At 44.4% G+C, this 19,085-nt stretch overlaps 1 protein-coding gene and 1 long non-coding RNA gene across 14 annotated transcripts in view; one reads left to right on the forward strand and one right to left on the reverse strand.

Moving 5' to 3' along the window:
* ISCA1 (iron-sulfur cluster assembly 1) overlaps positions 1-19,085 on the forward strand; it is a 57,291-nt gene that overhangs the window by 13,435 nt on the left and 24,771 nt on the right. Inside the window, exons 1-4 of one of the 13 annotated variants that reach the window (XM_049116066.1) lie at positions 5,211-5,329; positions 6,013-6,216; positions 6,363-6,430; positions 6,674-6,800. The exons of 4 other annotated variants lie outside the window; for them this stretch is intronic. Coding sequence is in view for 4 of the 9 variants with exons in the window: in XM_049116084.1 (XP_048972041.1) it covers positions 6,283-6,430; positions 6,674-6,859 (334 nt within the window). In the remaining 5 variants the exon portion in view is untranslated. 8 more of the 13 variants (XM_049116049.1, XM_049116056.1, XM_049116063.1 and 5 more) reach the window with 8 other exon arrangements.
* LOC112644627 (uncharacterized) lies at positions 83-5,199 on the reverse strand. The gene is made up of 2 exons (XR_003126586.3): positions 5,081-5,199; positions 83-4,811 (listed from the first exon to the last, which is right to left on the reverse strand). It is a non-coding gene; the product is annotated as an uncharacterized LOC112644627 (long non-coding RNA).

Genomic DNA, 19,085 nt, shown 5'->3' on the forward strand with positions numbered 1-19,085 from the left:
TTTTAATCCATTTCTTTTGCCGCCCAAAATGTCCCCTCAAAGGTGGAATCTCAAGCTGGCTTAGATCCTTTTGGTTGAAAGGTGTCTTTAAAAGCCATCCAGCCCACCCCCTCAATTCTATACCTGGGGAAGCAACACCCAAGGAAGCTGAAGGACTTTTGTCCACCTTCATATTGTGGTCTAGGTGTAACAGCAAAGTTGGGACTACTCTCATCTCCCCTTCCATTAGGGGACATTAGCTCTGCAGTCAGAGGTGGTCGGTGGAGGTTAGTGTATGGTCTGGCTTCTTTATCTGGTTGGCATTTTGATAAGATTTCTTTGTAATTTGATGAAGATCATATTTAGTTTATTTTGAGTGAGAAGAATCTTCTTTTAAAACTCACTTATTATGTGAATTACCATCTTGTTTCTTTACAACTTTAAAACAGTGGTTTATACTAACAGAGAAGACATTTGTAGCAGCCCAGAAATACTCATTTTGAATATAGTAATTTTGAAGCAGAACGTGAGGATCTTTTCTTAAAATTCCCAATACATGTATACCTTCTGGATTTCAAGTTCAATGACTGAAATTCTTAACATTTTTATCAACAACCTCTCTTTGACAGCATTTTTTTCTGTCATTTAGTTATTGATTTTTCCTGGGTTTGACATAATAAGCATTCTATGAAGTGACACATAAGCTTTTTTGAAAGCTAACTGATTCTCCTGAAGTGAAGTAGCTGTCATATTTATGTTCATCATATTTACTGAAGTACCTAGCACAAAATGCACCAAAACCTAGAGCAGTTGCTGTATGTAAATGCTCCTAAGTTCGTATTGTTAATATAATTGTCAGTACACTTCTAAATTGTGCAATACTGTATGTATGTAGAGATTGAGTTGTGAATAAAAAATAATGTGGCCTCTTTGTGATCATAAAATTGCCTTTTCTTTATAAGGAAGAACGGTTTGGGAATAGTAGCTATTCAAGTTACTAATGAATGGTGGCTATCTTTCTCTAACCAGTCTTGTCACTAACAGAATTTTCTCTGCCAGATTCTGCTGAGTCTAGTCTTTTTGCTGCTTCGTTCACCATGCAGCTCTTTGACAGAACCATTTTGGATCACTCTTGGCCCCAGAAACCTCAGCATTCCCTTCCTTCTTCAGTCTTCAGCTTTGCTTCTTCCATGTTTCACCCAGATCCCTTCTTTACATTCTCGTGGCACTCTTCCTACCTGAAATGCTGTTTCCAAATCTGTCCTCCAACCTTTATGTTCATCTTCAAAAAGGTTCTTAACAGTTCACCTCAGTCATATTTGCAAGTACCTGCTATCCACTAGCCCTGAGGTTTCACAGGTGACCGGAGACACTACCCAACCTGAGAGATCTTAGAATTGACAAATGAGATGCCAATGAAGAGAACACTGTAAGTGTTGTAATAGGTAAACTTTATTGCATACTTGCTATATGCCAGGAACTGTTCTAATACAGTCTTCACAATAATCCGGTGAAGTATGTCTGACTGCTTTCATTTCATAGATGAGAAGTTAAAGGACAACATGAATAAAATAGTTGACCTAAGTAACACAGAAAGTGGCCAGGTCAGAGTGACAGCTCACACCATCTGGCACCAGCCTGTGCTCCTGGCAGTTGGGCCTTGCCACATGTTATAAGAACCAAGATGGAGGCACTTTCTAAGAAGTTACTTTCAGGTTATGGCACCTAGACCAAGTTTTAAAAGCCATAAGAGACTTAGGGAAGAGGGAAGAGAATGGATAAAACTAAAGAGGATTGAGAACCTGCAGGAAGCTAAGCACTCAAGTTAAGCAGGAAGAATGTGAAGGATAGAAGGGGCAAAGGACAGAACTTGAGGCTTTCACTGGCTGCTGCAGGTGCAGGGAGCCCCTCAGTCTTTACCAGGGTACCAGCAAAATATCTACATTCAGACGAGATCGGGCACGTTCAGGGTGGTATGGCCGTAGACTACATTCAGACGTATCAGGCTGGCTGCCTGTGGGAAAGCTGGTGGGAGTGGGGGGCAGGAGGAAGAACTGCAGAACCCCAAGTTGGGCCTGAGGGGGAACATGTGAGGCTTTGGAGGTGCCGTTGGCAACACTCCATTGAACAGACCAACCTCAGCGGGGCCATGGTATTGTGGCCCCTGGCTAACTAACAACATTTGACCGAATTTTGTTTTGTTTTGTTTTGTTTTGTTTTTTGTCTCTTGCACAATATTGAATGATTTTTGAAGACAGGAGTTTTATCATTTTATTGGTATTCATTCAACACCAGGCATGTTGTAATTATTTTTGACAAAAGGACTCTCCACCAGCCATGTCCTATTCTCTCTCATTTCAGCCAAGCTCCACTTCAAACCCCAGGTGTCCTATGAGAGGTCACTTGATAAGTGCCCCACATCAGCTGCTGTGGTGGGAGCTTCACACAGAGACAGAGGTGATGGTATTTTAGTTAGAAGAGTGTGCTTAGAAGCTAACATATACCAGGAAGGATTTCAAGAGACAGAGGCTGCAGTGCTGTTCTAGTGTCTCCCTGCTCCTCTGCCTCTGCCCCACAAGAATGATTTTCTCTTTGGGAAAGAGGAAAGTAGGGAGGGGGTTGGAAAAATCTCTGCAAGATCAGACGTCCCTAAGATTTCCAGTCCTTCCTAGGTTTCATTCATCAGGAAATACCTTTAAGAGACAGCCTTTCTTGTCTCGTTTTGATGCCTGAGAGACCAGGAAATGCGAGTCTGTGATGTTAGGCTGTATGGTCATTCCCATGTCATTGAACAGCTGTGAGACCCTTGTAGCCTGCAGAGCTCTTTATAGGTGTCCAGTTTGTGCCTTGGTGCAAATGTGATATGGGGCCCTGAGACCGCATCAACTCGAGGGTGAATACAAACGTAACTGGCCTGATGCGGGGGTTCAGTTCAGCAGTTGGTGAGATGCTAGTGTGCAAAGCTATAAGGTCTGGAGGCAGATGGACCTGGATGTGAGTCATGGGCTCTTTTGTTTTGAAGCCTTGACCTGGCATCAGTTAGGGTCTTTCTCTGAGCCTGTTACCCCTTCTGTAGAACAGTCTCAGAATTTGGGGAAATTTGATGAGCTTACTGCATATAAATTAGCATCCACCTTGGAGGTGACTCTCAGTATGTTGTAGTATTAGTCTCTTTCACCCGTGATTATCAGTCAAAGCAAAAGTTTAGGGAAAGGAGCGTTTCCATACAATTAGGGAATTAAAATCTGGGTAAGATTTACTTATTCTTCTTTTTTTTTTTTTCTTTTTAGATTTACTTATTCTTATGTGACCACAACAACTTATTCGAAAAGAACTACATATATAATCATACAGAGAAATTGTATTCTCTTTGTAGCTGATTGGCTGTTAAGAGAATACCCATGTCAGGGTGCCTGAGTGGCTTGCTCAGTTAAGGGTCTGCCTTCAACTCAGGTCATGATCTCAGGGTCCTAGAATCAAAACCTGCATCTGGCTCCCTGCTCAGTGGGGAGCCTGCTGCTCCCCCTGCCTGGGTGTGCTCTTCCCACCCTTTAAAAAAAAAAATTCCCCCTCCCAAAAAAAAAATCCCACGTAGACAGATGTGTCTTAGAGGAGAAGTAGCTGAACCCCCACCTTGGGCTGGGGGGAAGAGCCACACCAGGCCTCCGGCAGAGAGCCAGGCTGAGGGCCGACCTCCCATCTCCTTCTGTGATGCAGAGCCCAAGTCAAAGGCTAAGTCACAGTAAGATGGGTGATGTCAAGTGCCTCCCTCGCTGCCCACCAAAACATTTAATAAAGACTAGTGCTCATTAATGGCATAGAACAGAACCTTCCCCAAGGCAGGGGCTCTGTACCAGCGGTAGCCCCCAACGTAAAACTCCCCTATATCTTTGATAGGCCATGGATTGCATCATGGATTTACTTCTGTGAATGAGTAATACCTACTGTTCACTATAAAGTACATGTTTAGGGGCACATGGCTGGCTCAGAAGACCATGCAACTCTTGATCAGAGGGTCGTGAGTTCAAGCCCCACATTGGGTGTAGAAATTACTTAAAAAATAAACTTGGTATGTTTTGTTCTCCATGGAGTCCAGGTCTTGAAGCAGTCCTCACACTTCAAATCTTAAATAAATCTGGGTATCTTATTAATAATGCAGACCTGATGCCAAAGGTCTGGGAGGCCTGGGGTTCTGCACGCTGAGCCCAGAGTCTTCTTGAAGAGACCAAGTTTGACATCTCAAGGAGGAGAAGTCTTACATGGCCCTTCTTTTCTCTAAGCAGCCACATAAGGTGGCGCAGGGTCTTGCCTTTCTCAGGAAATATGTCCTGTAAATCGCACATAACCGAATTTACCATTTAAACCACTTCTAAGGGTGTAGTTCAGTGGCCTAAAGTCTCTTCACGTTGCTGCACAACTGTCACCATCCATCTCTAAAGCTTTTTCAGCTTCCCAAGACAAAACTCTGTACCACTAAATTCCTTCCTCCCCACTGCCAGGCCCTGGTAACCACTGTCCTACTCTGTCTCTGGACTTGTCATTCCAGGCACCTCATAGCCCTGCAGTCCATATAGCATTTGTCCTGCTGTGTCTCATTAGGGGACACATTTTTAATCTTCATCAGCAGGAGACGAGGCCTAAACAGTGACTACTGTTGCTCTTTAACCCACAATGATGGAGTCCTCAGTTTTTCAGCTATGAAATTGTCCTTTGATGATGTGACTGCTGATGGTTATTTATGAACAATGGAGGGTAGTTTTAAGAATCAAAAGGGGAAAAAGGCATCAAAAGATTGTACTCGACTGACCCAGATGAAATTCTTCATGAGGACCCTGGGGAGAAACATCAGGTAAAATGAAGTTAAAGATATAGCATGACCCTCACTCTTGTCAGTTAACAAAGTCTAATGACATCACTTGGTGCTACAGCAGATCTCTTCCTCCTCATTTTCTTTCCCATTAGCCCCATGCCACTGCGGGCCAGCCCATGTGGGCAGGTGTAGGATGCAGTCTGGCTCCTAGTTACTGCCTCAATTTCTCTTCTGCATCCTGTCCATATCTATAAAAGGAAAAACTTGACAATTCAGCTATTTAATGTTTACCTTTTAAAATGTCTGTCCATCCACCTTCCACCCATTACCCTCATGTAGGAAGATAATCCCCTGACCCTTTGTGTCACACAGCTGTGTATGTGACCTTGGGGAGGTCCATATGTCACAATGCATAGTTATTAAGCATTAGCATTGTCAGATGCCAGGCTGGCCCAGGGGTTGCCAGATTAAGGAGACCCAGCTGTGCCCCCAGACCCACAGGTTCATGAACGAGATGGCTCCATAAGCATAAAGCAAGTGGTAGGTGCTGCCACTGACCCACTGCTAGGGCATAATGAGAGAAGAGAAGAGGGGAAATGAAGCCAGCCTGGGTGCCGCCAGGAGAGGAAGGGTGAGGTGGGCTGTGGAGAGAGAGGAGGGGCTGGAGAGTTGAAGTGGTGCCTGGGTTCGTGTCTACAAATCAGGGTTGGGAAACGGACCAAGAAGGTCACAGGAAACCACCTCATCTTCCCTCAGGGTCTCTCATCAGCGGCCTGCCTTCCCCACCGTTCCCACCTGCCCTCAGCCCAGAGAGTGTACAGCCTCGGTAGAGGGGACAGTCTGAAAGCAGGAGACCAAAAAGTAGTGGAGAGCTTCCTCTCCCGGTTTCCAGACCCAGCCTGTGTAGACAAGCTGTCTCGGGCCCAAACTGAAGGGTGGGAATAAATGAACTCTTCAAACCGGCTTCCATCCAAAGCTGCCAAGTGTTACTTCGTCCCCCTTACCCAAGCAGTCCTGTCGGTCCTCAAGGCCACTGTCCATCCAACCAATGCCCTGAGCAGGTGTCCTTCCCTGGGACCATCTACAGAGAACAGTGTCGGTGCACGGCTGTTCCTTTGGATGGAATCACACTGTTCAGTCCATCTCAAGTCCTATTGCAGCTGCTCCCCACCTCGGGTCTCTTCCTCCTCCTTCCCTTCCATACATGCTACCTTACATTTCAGGTGATGGGGCACCCACAAGCACACCATGGTGTGGACAGCAGGCAGAGCAAAGCCTGGTGACTCAGCTGGTGCTTCTGGACTGGCCTAGGATCCTGTTCAGTATATTAGCCAGTTCCTGGAGAAGAGGTGGGGAAGTAAGCCCACTGTATGCAGCCACACAGCTTGACTTTCGTATCAAAGGAAGTGGGGCAGAAAAGGTTTAAGGTACAGAGATGGGTGGGCACAGTTGGAATTGGCCATGGGAAACCCCAAGGACATCTGTTCTTTTAGGTTGCTAAGCAGAACAGTACCCCTCTTTGGTTTCTATCTCTGGGAGTCTGGCTCCTTCCTCTTGGGATTCCATCCTATAGGTCAAGTGCTGCTGCCGCCACCAAGCAAACCAGAATCAAGCAGAGATCTTCCCTGGAGTCTACACCAGGTACTTATTCCCATTTCTAAAAATACTGGCATCTTCCACTGTCCTCTCCTGAGGCCCCTGAGCTGACCCCACGTCCCCCACCCTGAGAGCCTGTGACATGGCAAACCGAACTGCTGACATCACCACAAGATGTTCGTTAACACTTTCTACTGGGCTCAGGGAGGATGGGGGCTGGTGCGTTTGGAGAGGCCTCCAAGGAAAGCGCCTCTTTCTACTCAGATCTGTCTTGCTGGTTTGTTTCAGGCTGGCTTTTTATGGGACCACAGGGCTCCAGCTGCTTCGTTAGCAAGTGTTTATGGAGCCCTTCCTTGCTGTCATGATGCCTTGTGCTGTGGAGAACACAAAGATGTCTCCCCCCACCCCCCCAGAGGTGACCTGCAGGAGGAGGGGAGCAGGGAGGAGGAGGATCAGCATAGTAGTAGCAGCTAGTGGTGGTAGCAGGATTAAGCCCGTAGCACTTGTGAGAACACATACATCACGGCCAGGACCAGGCCGCCTTGCAAACACTGCAGGAGTTAGCGTGCTGAATCCTCACGCAGTTCTAGGTAGTTGACATCATATTTATCAGGCCTATTTTACATACGTGTATACTGAATACTGAGGTCATGGCTAGCAAGAAAGGCCTTGATTCTCTTAGCCACTGTTCAGCCAGGGGAGGTAAGACCAGTACAACTCAACAAGGTGGAAAACAATGCCATTGAAGAGATGTGTGCTCTTGGCTACAGACCTTTTCTCTCTCTGAGGTGCTCAATCTGATGGATCCACAGTTCTAATTCTGATTGTGTTACAATCAATAATAGCACATTGTGTTCTTTAATCAATTGTGTTATATGCAATTTATCCAACAACCCTAGCAGAAGATCTAATAATTGAGCACCTACGCTGTGCCAGCCACTATGCTGTGCAAGTAGATCGCATGGGCAGATGGAGTCCAAGGCTGAGGAATCCAGGGAAAGGAACCAGGAAAGCCCAGTAGGCATTTTAGTGAGCAATCATGCAGGAGCTAACAAAGTCCGGATGAATCCTCAGGTCCTTGTGGGCTCTCACCTACTTCCCAAGGAGCCCTCTTTTCACTTAGACTAGCATTCCCAAAGCGTGGAATCCCATAACCTCTCCAGGGGGCCACAGGCATCTGGGTGTCAGAGGAAAAAGCAATGACACTGTGGTAGTCCCACATCTTCAATTGGAAATGTAAGATTATAGTGACTTCAGCAAAACCCTATTTTGTTCTCCACAACCATTCCATATATATATATTTTTTACCATTCCATATTTAAATGTTGAGCATTTTCCATAAGGACAGCACCAATCAGATTGTCTTAAGTAACATTCAGTTGACAAGGTACATCCTGGTTAATGAATTTTTCACACAATAGGCTGGCTTATGGGTATCAAATTTGCAATCTTTATTATTGCAATTGGGTTATATTTTACTCCATTTCATTTTTTAAAAAAGGGATTACTGGCCCCAAAGTATTCACTGAAGCATAAAATAGTGATGGAAACAGTGTGTGTATATATATATATATCTCCTACAAGTCAGAAAAACCTTTTGAATACCCAAGGTAACTATGAGTCCAGAATGATGTAGAATGTCAGGATTTATTAAACAAATCTGCGGTGTGATTACACAAAGCAGCTGAAAATTACAGCTTCATAGGAGATACTTCTGGGTCTCAGCATCGTGAGTTCAAGCCCCACAGTGGGTCTAGAGCTTACCTGGGAACTTAAAAGGGGGTGCCACAATGAATATCTGAAAACTGAATTTAACTAGATTGGGCCTTCCACTTGCTCAGGTCTTTGCCAGAAGAAAACCCGGTCAGGTGGTACAACCAAAGCTTTTGAGTTCTTCAATAATAAAAGGTGGTGATGGTACGGTACTTTTCCGGAAGAAGTACAAAAAATTGCTTTCCGGGACAAGATGATTCATGGCTTGAACACAGAGTAAAGACAAAAATGGCCAACCTATTATTCAAAACCTTAACTTAGGGATCCCTGGGTGGCGCAGCGGTTTGGCGCCTGCCTTTGGCCCAGGGCGCGATCCTGGAGACCTGGGATCGAGTCCCACATCGGGCTCCCGGTGCATGGAGCCCGCTTCTCCCTCTGCCTGTGTCTCTGCCTCTCTCTCTCTCTGTGACTATCATAAAAAAAAATTTTTAAAAAAAACCTTAACTTATTGAAGCAAAGATAGTAGCCACATGTTACATTACCGTTATAATCCTATCTACAGAGTTACATATGTTCTGTTTTGTGAGAAATAAAATGAGCTAGTGGTCAAATAGTGTCATCAAAGATCTTATTTTTTAGAGATTTTAAAAATTTATTTTACAGTGTGTATATGAACCGGGGGCAGAGGGCAGAAGTAGAGGGGGAGAGAATCTCAAGCGGACTCTGAGCATGGAGCCCAACAGAACTCGAGATTGTGACCTGGGCCACAACCAAAAGTCGGACACTTAACCGCCCCTTTAGAGGTTTTTTTAATTTCATTTTTTTTAGTTTATTTACAGAAGTAATCTCCACACCTTATGTGGGGCTGAAACTCACAACCCTGAGATGAAGAGTCTCATGCTCTTCCACCTGAGCCCACCAGGCACCGTATCAAAGATCTTACTGTACAACTATTAATTACATACAATATGACAAAAGCATTTCCAGTTGCAGACATGAGCTGGTCATCAGCTATTGATGTATGTGCTGTGTGTAAACATGAGGCAGAAAACCACAGTGATGCTTTGTTCTGTGTCACCGAACATGCAGTTCACGGAGGGGTGAGTTGTAGATGGAAAAAGATGTCCAGGTGTTCTACCGCAAGAGCAGTGAGAGCAGTGGAGGAGGGCTATTGCTCCAGGAAGAAGGACCTCTCTGCCCACTCATACACCATCTCACTCCCAGGGAGCTACATTTTGAGTATGATGCCATTTGACAGATACCATGAACATGGCACACAGTCAAGTTGTGGTCACTGCATGTCTACCCTGCCCTATAAAGAACTGAGGTCAGAGGGAGACCACTGATGTACGTTAAGATGTTGGATTGAAACCTCCGAGTAATTTCATGCCTCGACTTTGGAGCAAAACTATAACACAAGGGTGTTAAAAAGACATCACACAGATGAAATCTGGAGAGATGCTAACATCAGTAACATTTAGGAAGGCAGATGGAGGAGGGGTTACTAATGGTTCAGGAAACTGGAGGAAATGGAAAACTAGATGGCCCTATTATGCCCCCGAATTCTCAAAAGCCTCCTCTGCAAGCGACATTGGCTCTTCCTGGAGCTAAGAGCCATGGGAAAGGTGGACCAAGAAGATGGTTACTGATGGGGATCTCTGGGTGGCTCAACAGTTTAGCGCCTGCCTTTGGCCCAGGGCGTGATCCTGGAGTTCCAGGATCGAATCCCACATTGGGCTCCCTGCATGGGGCCTGCTTCTCCCTCTGCCTGTCTCTCTGCCTCTCTGTGTGTGTCTCTCATGAATAAATAAAATATTTTTTAAAAAAAGATGGTTACTGAGCACTGTATGAGAAGGTGGACCCCCGAATGCCCTCCCCCTCTTCATTGCCTCTGCCTATAGCCTAAAGAATTTCTCCAAGGAAAGGCTAACACAGGGCCTGCAGACTGGGAGAGCCAGGCCCAGTAGAGTGCTAGTATTGTACTGGAAAACAACCAACATGGGATTTTGCAAACGTATGGTAATCGCCGGACACAAGGATTCCCAGCCCCACTCCTGCTCTGCATTTATCCTGTCACCGGGAGATACTTAACACCCTCCAGACCAGGGCATGGGGAATCTTACCAGCCCAGGAAAGGCCTAAAGATGCTCACATCAGGGGGATCCCTGGGTGGCTCAGCGGTTTAGCATCTGCCTTTGGCCCAGGGTGTGATCCTGGAGTTCCAGGATCAAGCCCCACATCGGGCTCCCTGCATGGAGCCTGCTTCTCCCTCTGCCTGTGTCTCTGCCTCTCTCTCTCTCCCTCTCTCTCTCTCTCTCTGTCTCTCATGAATAAATAAAATGTTAAAAAAAATAAAAAAAAAAAAGCTCACATCACAAGATCTCCCCTAACTGGTCCACCCAAAACCTACAAGCCCCATTAGTGTGCATAGAGTTTCCTGCCAGCTTTTTTGCACCCCATTTGTATTCATGAGCAGACAACCACAGCTCACCAGACATCTGAAGACTACCCCTATCATGGAAGTTAGGGGCCAAAACAGGAGAGACAGACTATCTTGAGAGAAGACAGCTTCAAAAGACCAACTATAGGGGGCGCCTGCATGGCTCAGTCAGTTGGGAGTCTGATTCTTGATTTTGGCTCAGGTCAAGATCTCAGGGTCCTGGGATCGGTCCTTCATCAGGCTCCATGCTTAGTGCAGAGTCTGCTTCTCCCTCTGCCCCTCCCCCTGCTCATACTTTCTCTCTCTCAAACAAAATTTTTTTTAAAGATTTTATTTACTCATTCATGAGAAAGAGAGAGAGGCAGAGGCAGAGGCAGAGGAAGAAGCAGGCCCCATGCAGGGAGCCTGACATGGGACTCAATCCCAGGACTCCAGGATCACGCCCTGGGCTGAATGTGGCGCTCAACCGCTGAGCCACAGGGGCTGCCCTCAAATAAATAAATCTTTAAAAAAAAAAAAAAAAAAAGACCAACTATGGTGTCTTCAGAGGCATGAAATGTTGCATCATGTAGCAAGAAAGAAGGACATGGAAAGAACACTCCGAACACAAGCAGCTCTTACAAACCCAAGTGCTTGCATAGTCACAAAACAGAAGGGTTGGAAGATAAAGTAGAGAGAGAGGCTCAAAAAGCAGAAGGAAAAGACAACCAGATAAAAAGCCAGAGAGAAAAGATGAACAACGGGTATTTATTGTACCCCAAATGGAACTTCTGTGTTGACCCACTCCTGGAATTTGGAGGTTGGCCATTGTAAACAAACTGCAGAAAACACAAAAATTGAAGTGATGCCCGACCCTTGCTGGCTTCCCGCTCCAGCCCACTCTGTAGTCCTACCTGATGCCCCAACAGGGGTGAACTCCACATTAGCCAAGATACAGTCACAGTGCCACCTCTGACTCCCCCAAAGAGACCTGTGAAACTCGCAGGGACACAGAGGTCAGACAAGGGCCTGGGTGTCCTTGCAGGTTGTTTTCCACTTGCGCCTGCATGGGACTGGGCAACAGCATTTTCTCACTCATAGTTGCCATTCTTTTTAAAAAGGAAATCATTTTCCACCACACAAGATGAAGTTCTGGACAATAGTGGAAATATTCTTACATGATTGAACTCTATGCTTAGAAATGGTTGTGATGGTAAATTTTATTTGTATTTTGCTGTAAAAATTTTATTTTTTTTTAAGAGGGAAGCAAGCTGCAGGAGAAATCTGTAGGGAGACATACATACATAAGAAAACCAGCAGGGAGAAGAACAAAAGGAAGAGAATGCTAAACACAAAATTCAGGAGGGTGGTTATCTCTGGGTGTGGGAAGGGAAGGAGGTGGCACTGGATGGTACAGACGGCTTCAGGCTGTACCTGGCATTCAATCTCCTAGACTGGGTTTTGGGCACATGAAATTCCATGATCACTCCTTTCCATTTAAAATACGAACATGCTTTCAAGACCCCTGGGTGGTTCAGTCAGCTAAGCTTCCAGTTCTTGATGTCGGCTCAGGTCATGAGCTCAGCATCCTGGGATAGAGCCCCAAGTGGGGAGTCAGCTTGAGATTCTCTTTCTCCCTCTGCCCCTTGCCCTCTCTCTAAAATGAATAAATAAATAAATAAATAAATAAATAAATAAATAAATAAATAAATAAATAAATACTAATTGGCTTTGCCATTATATTTTTTATTGTGTATGTACTCTCTATTAAAGAAAAAGAGCTCCTTAGACTATTTAGGCACTGGCTTTTATTCTATATACTCTGCTCCATGCAGTGCCTGCCTGTGATCACCGCTGAATCAGTGTTATTTTATAAACCAGCGCTGTCAAAAAGAGGAGGATGCAAGTCGGTTACATGATTTTAAATTTTCTAGTAGCCACATTCAAATAAAAGAAGTAGGCAAGAATAATTTTAACATATTTCACTTAACCCAGTGTATCTGAAATAGCATACTTTTGCATATAACCAATATACAAATCCTTATTGAGGTATTTTGATTTTTTTCATACCACAGCACATCTCAATTGACTAGTTACATATCAAGTGCTCAATGGCCACATGTAGCTAGTGGCTACCATACCGGACAGAGCAGACTGAGAAAAACACTACAAACAGTAACTTTAAAAATTTATTTATTTGAGAGAGAGCATGTGCGTGAGTGAGGAGAGGGGCAGAGGGAGAAACAGGCCCCTGCTGAGCAGAGAGCCCGATGTGGGGCCTGATTCCACGACCCCAAGATCATGACCTGAGCTGAAGGCAGACGATTAACCACTGAGCCACCCAGGTCCCAGGTGCTCTCAAACAGTAACTGAACACAACCTGTGCTACCATAATGCATATTATTTAGGGGAATGAACAACAGCTGTTCAACAGCATCATCAAGCTAAACAACATCAACAGCCCCATCCAATTTTTCACAAGCACGGGCCATGAGAAAAGTCTTTAGAGTCACTTGGCCAACACCAACTGTGAAGCCCCCACTAACTGTACCGTATGTCCTGCTTTTCAGAGATGTTAAAGTGTGAGGGGGATACGGTGCAGTAGTTATAATGCAAGGTGTGTGGTGTAAGGACTGGTTATTAGGATGATGTGGGAAGTTGGGGCTGGGTGTGTGGAAGAAACTGATTCCAGAACTTGAATGTTAGATTCAGGGGAAGAACCTTCCTGGAGGTGGTTTGTGACTTTGCCAGGCTGTTGGAGTAAAGTTCAGGGTCAAAGAGAAAGCATGTCCCCATGAGGAAGCCTGAGCGGGCACTCTCAGGAAACTCAGAACACCTAACTGCTCCTGTCACCCTCATTTAACCTGTACACATTTCACCCTGTGAGGTATGTGTGATGGAGAGCTGGTGTTTGCAAATCCAGATCCTCCTTCTGCAAGACCACTTCGTGGCTCCCCTCATAAGTATTTTCTTTGCTGTTTTGTTCTAGTACTAAATTTATACTCTAACAACTAATTCCTTTATTGTCATTATATATGATTTAAGAGGGAGAGAGAAAACTATGCCTAGTTTTTTTATATCAAAAATATTTTTGGGACACCTGGGTGGCTCAGTCGGTTGGGTGTCCGACTGTTGGTTTCCGCTCAGGTCATGATCTCAGGGTCATGCAACAGGCTCTGTGCTGGGGGTGGAACCTGCCTAAGATTCTCCCTCTCCCTCTGCCCACTCCTTGCTCCTGCACACACACACACACACACACACACACACACACTCACTCTCTCTCTCTCATTCCCTCTCCTTAAAAAAAAAAAAAAAGTATTCTTGAGAGTAAGAACCATTTCAAATATTGTTTCCAGTATCCTTAAAAGGACCTATCGTGTGACTAAGTGCATAAGTACCTCCGTAGACACAAGACAAGTGGGGGTTATCTTTCTTTCCCATATGTGCTGCTTTCTCCTCAAAACAGGAAGTCAGCCATGTCCTAACGGAGCTGTTTTGACATTACAAAAGGAAGTTTTTATCGTATAAAAACTTCAAGCAAAATGCACATTATTAATGAAGAGAGCAAATCTCCCTTTCCATCCCCTTCCTATTACCTCTCTTCTTTTGAAACTGGTGTAAGTCCTTCCAGATGATTTGCTATGAATTGAAAACTGTGTTCATATATTCACTTTATATACAAAAAGATTTGTCTGCTACATGAAATACATATATGGCAAAAAAGAGAAATACATATATGGCTTTATTTTTATATATGTGGAATTGTTTTACAATTACCATTAACATTTACAGAACATATTTAACAATATGTTTCTGGACCCAGCAGCCAGGGCACTCCATTAAAATATATGCCAGGGAAAAAAATAAATAATAAAATAAAATAAAATAAAATAAAATAATAAATAAAATATAAGCCAGGGGACAGCTGGGTGGCTCAGTGGTTGAGCGTCTGCTTTCGGCTCAGGGCATGATCCCAGGTTCTGGGATCAAGTCCCTCATCGAGCTCCCCACACGGAGCCTGCTTCTCCCTCTGCCTGTGTCTCTGCCTCTCTCTATGTCATGAATAAATAAATAAAGTCTTTAAATAAATAAATATGTACATATATCCCAGCGCCTGTCACAGAGCCTGCAGTGGCTTCCCAGGTCCCTAGGAGGAGTGCCAAAGTCCATATCTGCCTGCAAGACCCCAGAGTGTCAGAACCCTCTTCCCCTCTGCCCTCTTCCCCTCACATCCCGTGTTCCATTCCCCTTGAAACCTGCTCTCTCTCCAGTCACCCAAGCACATGGCCCTGGCTGGTCTCTGCCTGGAAGGTACCACCCCACCCCACCCCCATTATTCTCAGGGCTCATACCTCCTACGAATCTTTGCTCAGATATCACCTTCCCATGAAGTCTACCCTAGCTACCCCATTTAAAGGTACATATGGCCCCCAGCACTCCCAATCTCCCTCGACCCTGCTATAGCTTACTTCCTTTAGAGCACTCTGGCTTTCAAACATCCATTTACTAGATATATGATTTTCTGTGGGCCTCCTCTGCTGGCATGTAGATGTCACAAGAGCAGAAATGTTTGTTCTGCATGTTGGTGTACCCCAGGGTCTAAGCTGGGCCTGGGTAAGAACAGGTGTTCAATGAATTCTTTGTAAATGTTTTAGAAATCTTTCCTTATTGTTTGCACTTCATTTGCCTTTGCATCCCTAAGACCAAGTCCAGTACCCAACAGGTTATGAATGCTATGTGTTGTTGGATCAATGCTGTCTTACAGCCAAAAATTCAGTCCAGAAGGAAGGAAGGATGAAGAAAGGTTGAGAAAGAAAAAGTAGGAAATAGGAAATAGTGGACGCAAGCTTCCAGTGAGCGCCGCCTGGTGGCACAACAGCACAATCAGGCTCCCCGGGCAAAAAAGAACATTTCATTGTGTGAAAAAGATAAACTAATGCCTTTAATTTTTTTTAAGATTTTATTTATTTTTTAATTAGGGACAATGTGTGTATGTGAGTGGTGGGGGAAGAGGGGCAGAGGGAGAGGGAGAATCTTAAACCGACTCCATGCCCAGCACAGAGCTGGTCACAGGGCTCCATCTCACAACCCTGAGAGATCATGACCTGGGCTGAGATCAAGAGTCCCTCATCTAACCAACTGAGCCACTCAGGAACCCCAGATTTTATTTTTTTTTAAGATTTTATTTATTTATTCATGAGTGATACAGAGAGAGAGAGAGAGAAGCAGAGACACAGGCAGAGGGAGAAGCAGGCTCCATGCAGGGAGCCCGCCATGAGACTCGATCCCGGGTATCCAGGATCACATCCTGGGCTGAAGATGGCATTAAACCGCTGGGCCATGGGGGCTGCCCCAGATTTTATTTTTAAATAATCTCTACACAGGGCTCGAACTTACAACCCTGCAATCAAGAGTGGCATGCTCCACCAACTGAGCCCAGCAGGCGCCCCTTAAGTAAATATCATTAAAGGCACACCTTTGCACAGCCCTTATAAAGGGGTTGCATATGAATTATTTCTGGGTAGTACGTACTTGAGGACAGGGATGGAAAGTACATCCCTGGAGATTTGCTCCAAGTGTTTGTTAGTGACAAGTATGTAAATGCTTCTTTAGACAAAAAACAATAAGAACAACAAAAAATCCGCTGTTTTTCAAGGAAATCCAAGTCCTCAGTGCTCACTACTGAAGCAGATCATAGAAACAAATAATAGAAACAACAGTAATAATCCTTACAAAGGAGTTATTAGGTGGGTATTATTGCTCTTCCTAATTTGGTCCCTCTATTCATACTAAGTAGGGAAACGAATCATATCTCCATGGAAAGATAGCTCTGGCATAGGCTGCGTAGGACAAAAGATGCTACTGTATCAACCATGTCCTGTAGTTTCTGATGCTTTCCCATCTGAGGAGCTGGCCCTGGAGGGACTGGGTTAGCTAATTCCTTGGGATAGTAAACCACCTGTCTGAGTGTGTCTTTCAGATGCAAATCAACTGATCCCAACCTCAACCACCTCCTTAGGAAGCTCGGACTTTGAGCCCCCTACCCACCTGCCCTGTCACCCAGGGCTAGGTGTCAGACCATAGGGGACAGCCGCTAAGGCCCAGAGCCTGCTGAAATTATCCAAACTAGCCATCTCTAAACCTGCTGGGCCTGTGCCACCCAGTTCCCCCCTGCAGAAACCAGCAGAGGCTCTGGCTCACGTTTCCCACCCCCACCTGCCTCCTGATGGATCTGGTCCTTCAGGGTATGGTCCCCCCTGGCATGGGATGCACCCTCTTGGGAATGTAACTGTCTCTTCAATGGCAGCTGTCTCCTGGTCTGTTGGCCTTACTGAGCCTCAGATTTTCTAGTAAAACACAATGCAGTTGACCCTCAAACACCAAGGGTTTAAATTGTATGGGTCCCCCTTATACATAGATTTTTTAATTTTTTAATTTAAATTAGGTAACATAGTGTATTATTAGTTTCAGGGTTAGAATTTAGTGATTCATCAGTTGCATATAACACCCGGTGCTCATTACATCACGTGGCCTCCTTAGTGCCCATCACCCTGTTACCCCATCTCCCCACCCACCTCCCCTCCAGCGACTCTCAGATTGTTCTCTGTAGCTAAGAATCTCTCATGGTTTGTCTCCCTCTCTATTTGCATCTTATTTTACTTTTCCTTCCCTTCCCCTATGTTCATCTGTTTGTTTCTTAGGTTCCACATATGAGAAAATATGGTATATGTCTTTCTTTGACTTATTTCACTCAGCATAATACCCTCTAGTTCCAACTGCATCATTGCAAATGCAGATTTTTAAAATAAATACAGCACTGTAAATGTATTTTTCTCTTATGATTTTCTTCTTTCCAACTTGTATTGCAAGAATATAATCTGTAATACATATGACACACAAAATCTGTGTTAATCAACTGTTGTTGATAAGGATTTTGGTCAACAGTAGGCTCTTAGTAGTTAAGTTTTTCAAGAGTCACATGTTACACATGAATTTTCCACCATGGTCGGCAGCCCTAATCCCTGAGTTGTTCAAGGGTCAACTATATCTTGAAATAAGCCCTCATGGATGGCCCAAGGACCCCTGTCCCCATAGCAGCACAGCCACTGTTGTCTCCCTCCCACAACCAAAGCAGAGCCATACCTGCCACCCTGAAATAAACGGGGCTCCCCCACCTGGAGAAGAATGGAGAGATGCCCCCAGGCAGGCCAGCTCCAAGCAAAACCTAGAGCAAGGAGTCTCAGTTTTCTCATGGCCTCTTCCCCTTCCCCAGACAAGAGGGTCTGTAGTATGGCTGCCGGGGCTGAGGGATCATACATTGAATTATAGGGTTGAAGCAGAAAATTGTAAGAGAACAACCATAATGGCCAGAGGCATACTAGATGAGTTGGTGGACTTTTCATGAGAAATTGTTAGTGAAAGAACAAGATGTAGAATGTGATCTCAGTTCTATAAACAATTAGGACAAATCATTTATATGCATGAGTACGCATATATGTCACTATATGATATATAAACACAGATAAATTTAATTATATAGGTTACCCGATGAAAGAAAGTTAATGAAAGAAGGTTAATGAAAGAAGATAGGGGAAGGTGGAGGAAGCAAAAAGGAAAAGCAAATAAAATGCATGTATGACAAGATCATATTTATGTACAATAGCATAATATATAAAAATATGGGTTCTTGGGGGCACCTGGCTGGCTCAGTGGGCAGAGCATGCAACTCTTGATCTCAGTCGTGAGTTTGAACACCATGGTGGTAGTAGAGTTTACTTAATAATAAATTTTTAAAATATTTTGAAGTTCCTTTTTTTTTTAAGATTTTATTTATTTATTCATGAGAGACACAGAGAGAGAGGCATAGACATAGGCAGAGGGTGTAGGACTTTATCTCAGGACTCCGGGATTACAACCTGAGCCGAAGGCAGACGCTCAACCACTGAGCCACCCAGGTGCCCCTATCCAGAAGTCCTGAAGTAGGACTACTTGGTTTAGTCTCCAATTTACTACTTCTTAGCTCTGTTATGTTGCGCAAAGTGTTCCTCCTCTCTATACCTCAACTTCCTGATCTGCAAAATGGAGATTATAATTGTATTTATGTCTAAGAGCCGTTGAGGGGATTATATGGAATAATGCATTTAAGTTCTTAGAACAATGTGTGGCACACATAGTAAGTGTTCACAAAACACTTAGCTGGATCACAGCCATTACTAAAGATCAGTATCCCCAGTTTGTATGTGCTGGTGCCTCTGTTACCTCTAGGACACATCTCCGGGCTCTGAAATATTCCATCATCCTGTGTGCTGAGCCTGAAAACTGCCCTAAAATTGTAACTAGCCAGGTTCCCTTTTATAGGCACCATACAGACCTCCACCCATCTATTAATATAGTTCCTCTTCAAGCAGATCACAATATAATTGACCAACTTTTGGGGGTCTATCTTTTCATTTGTGTCCTTTCTAAAAACAGCTTTATTAGGGTATAATTTCCTTAGAGTAAAATGTATTCCTTTTAGTACACAAGTCAATGACTTTTAATACATTTACAATGTTGTTCAACCATTAC

The sequence above is a fragment of the Canis lupus genome, chromosome 1 (genome assembly GCF_003254725.2).
Source record: "Canis lupus dingo isolate Sandy chromosome 1, ASM325472v2, whole genome shotgun sequence".
In the NCBI taxonomy this organism is placed as follows: domain Eukaryota; kingdom Metazoa; phylum Chordata; class Mammalia; order Carnivora; family Canidae; genus Canis; species Canis lupus.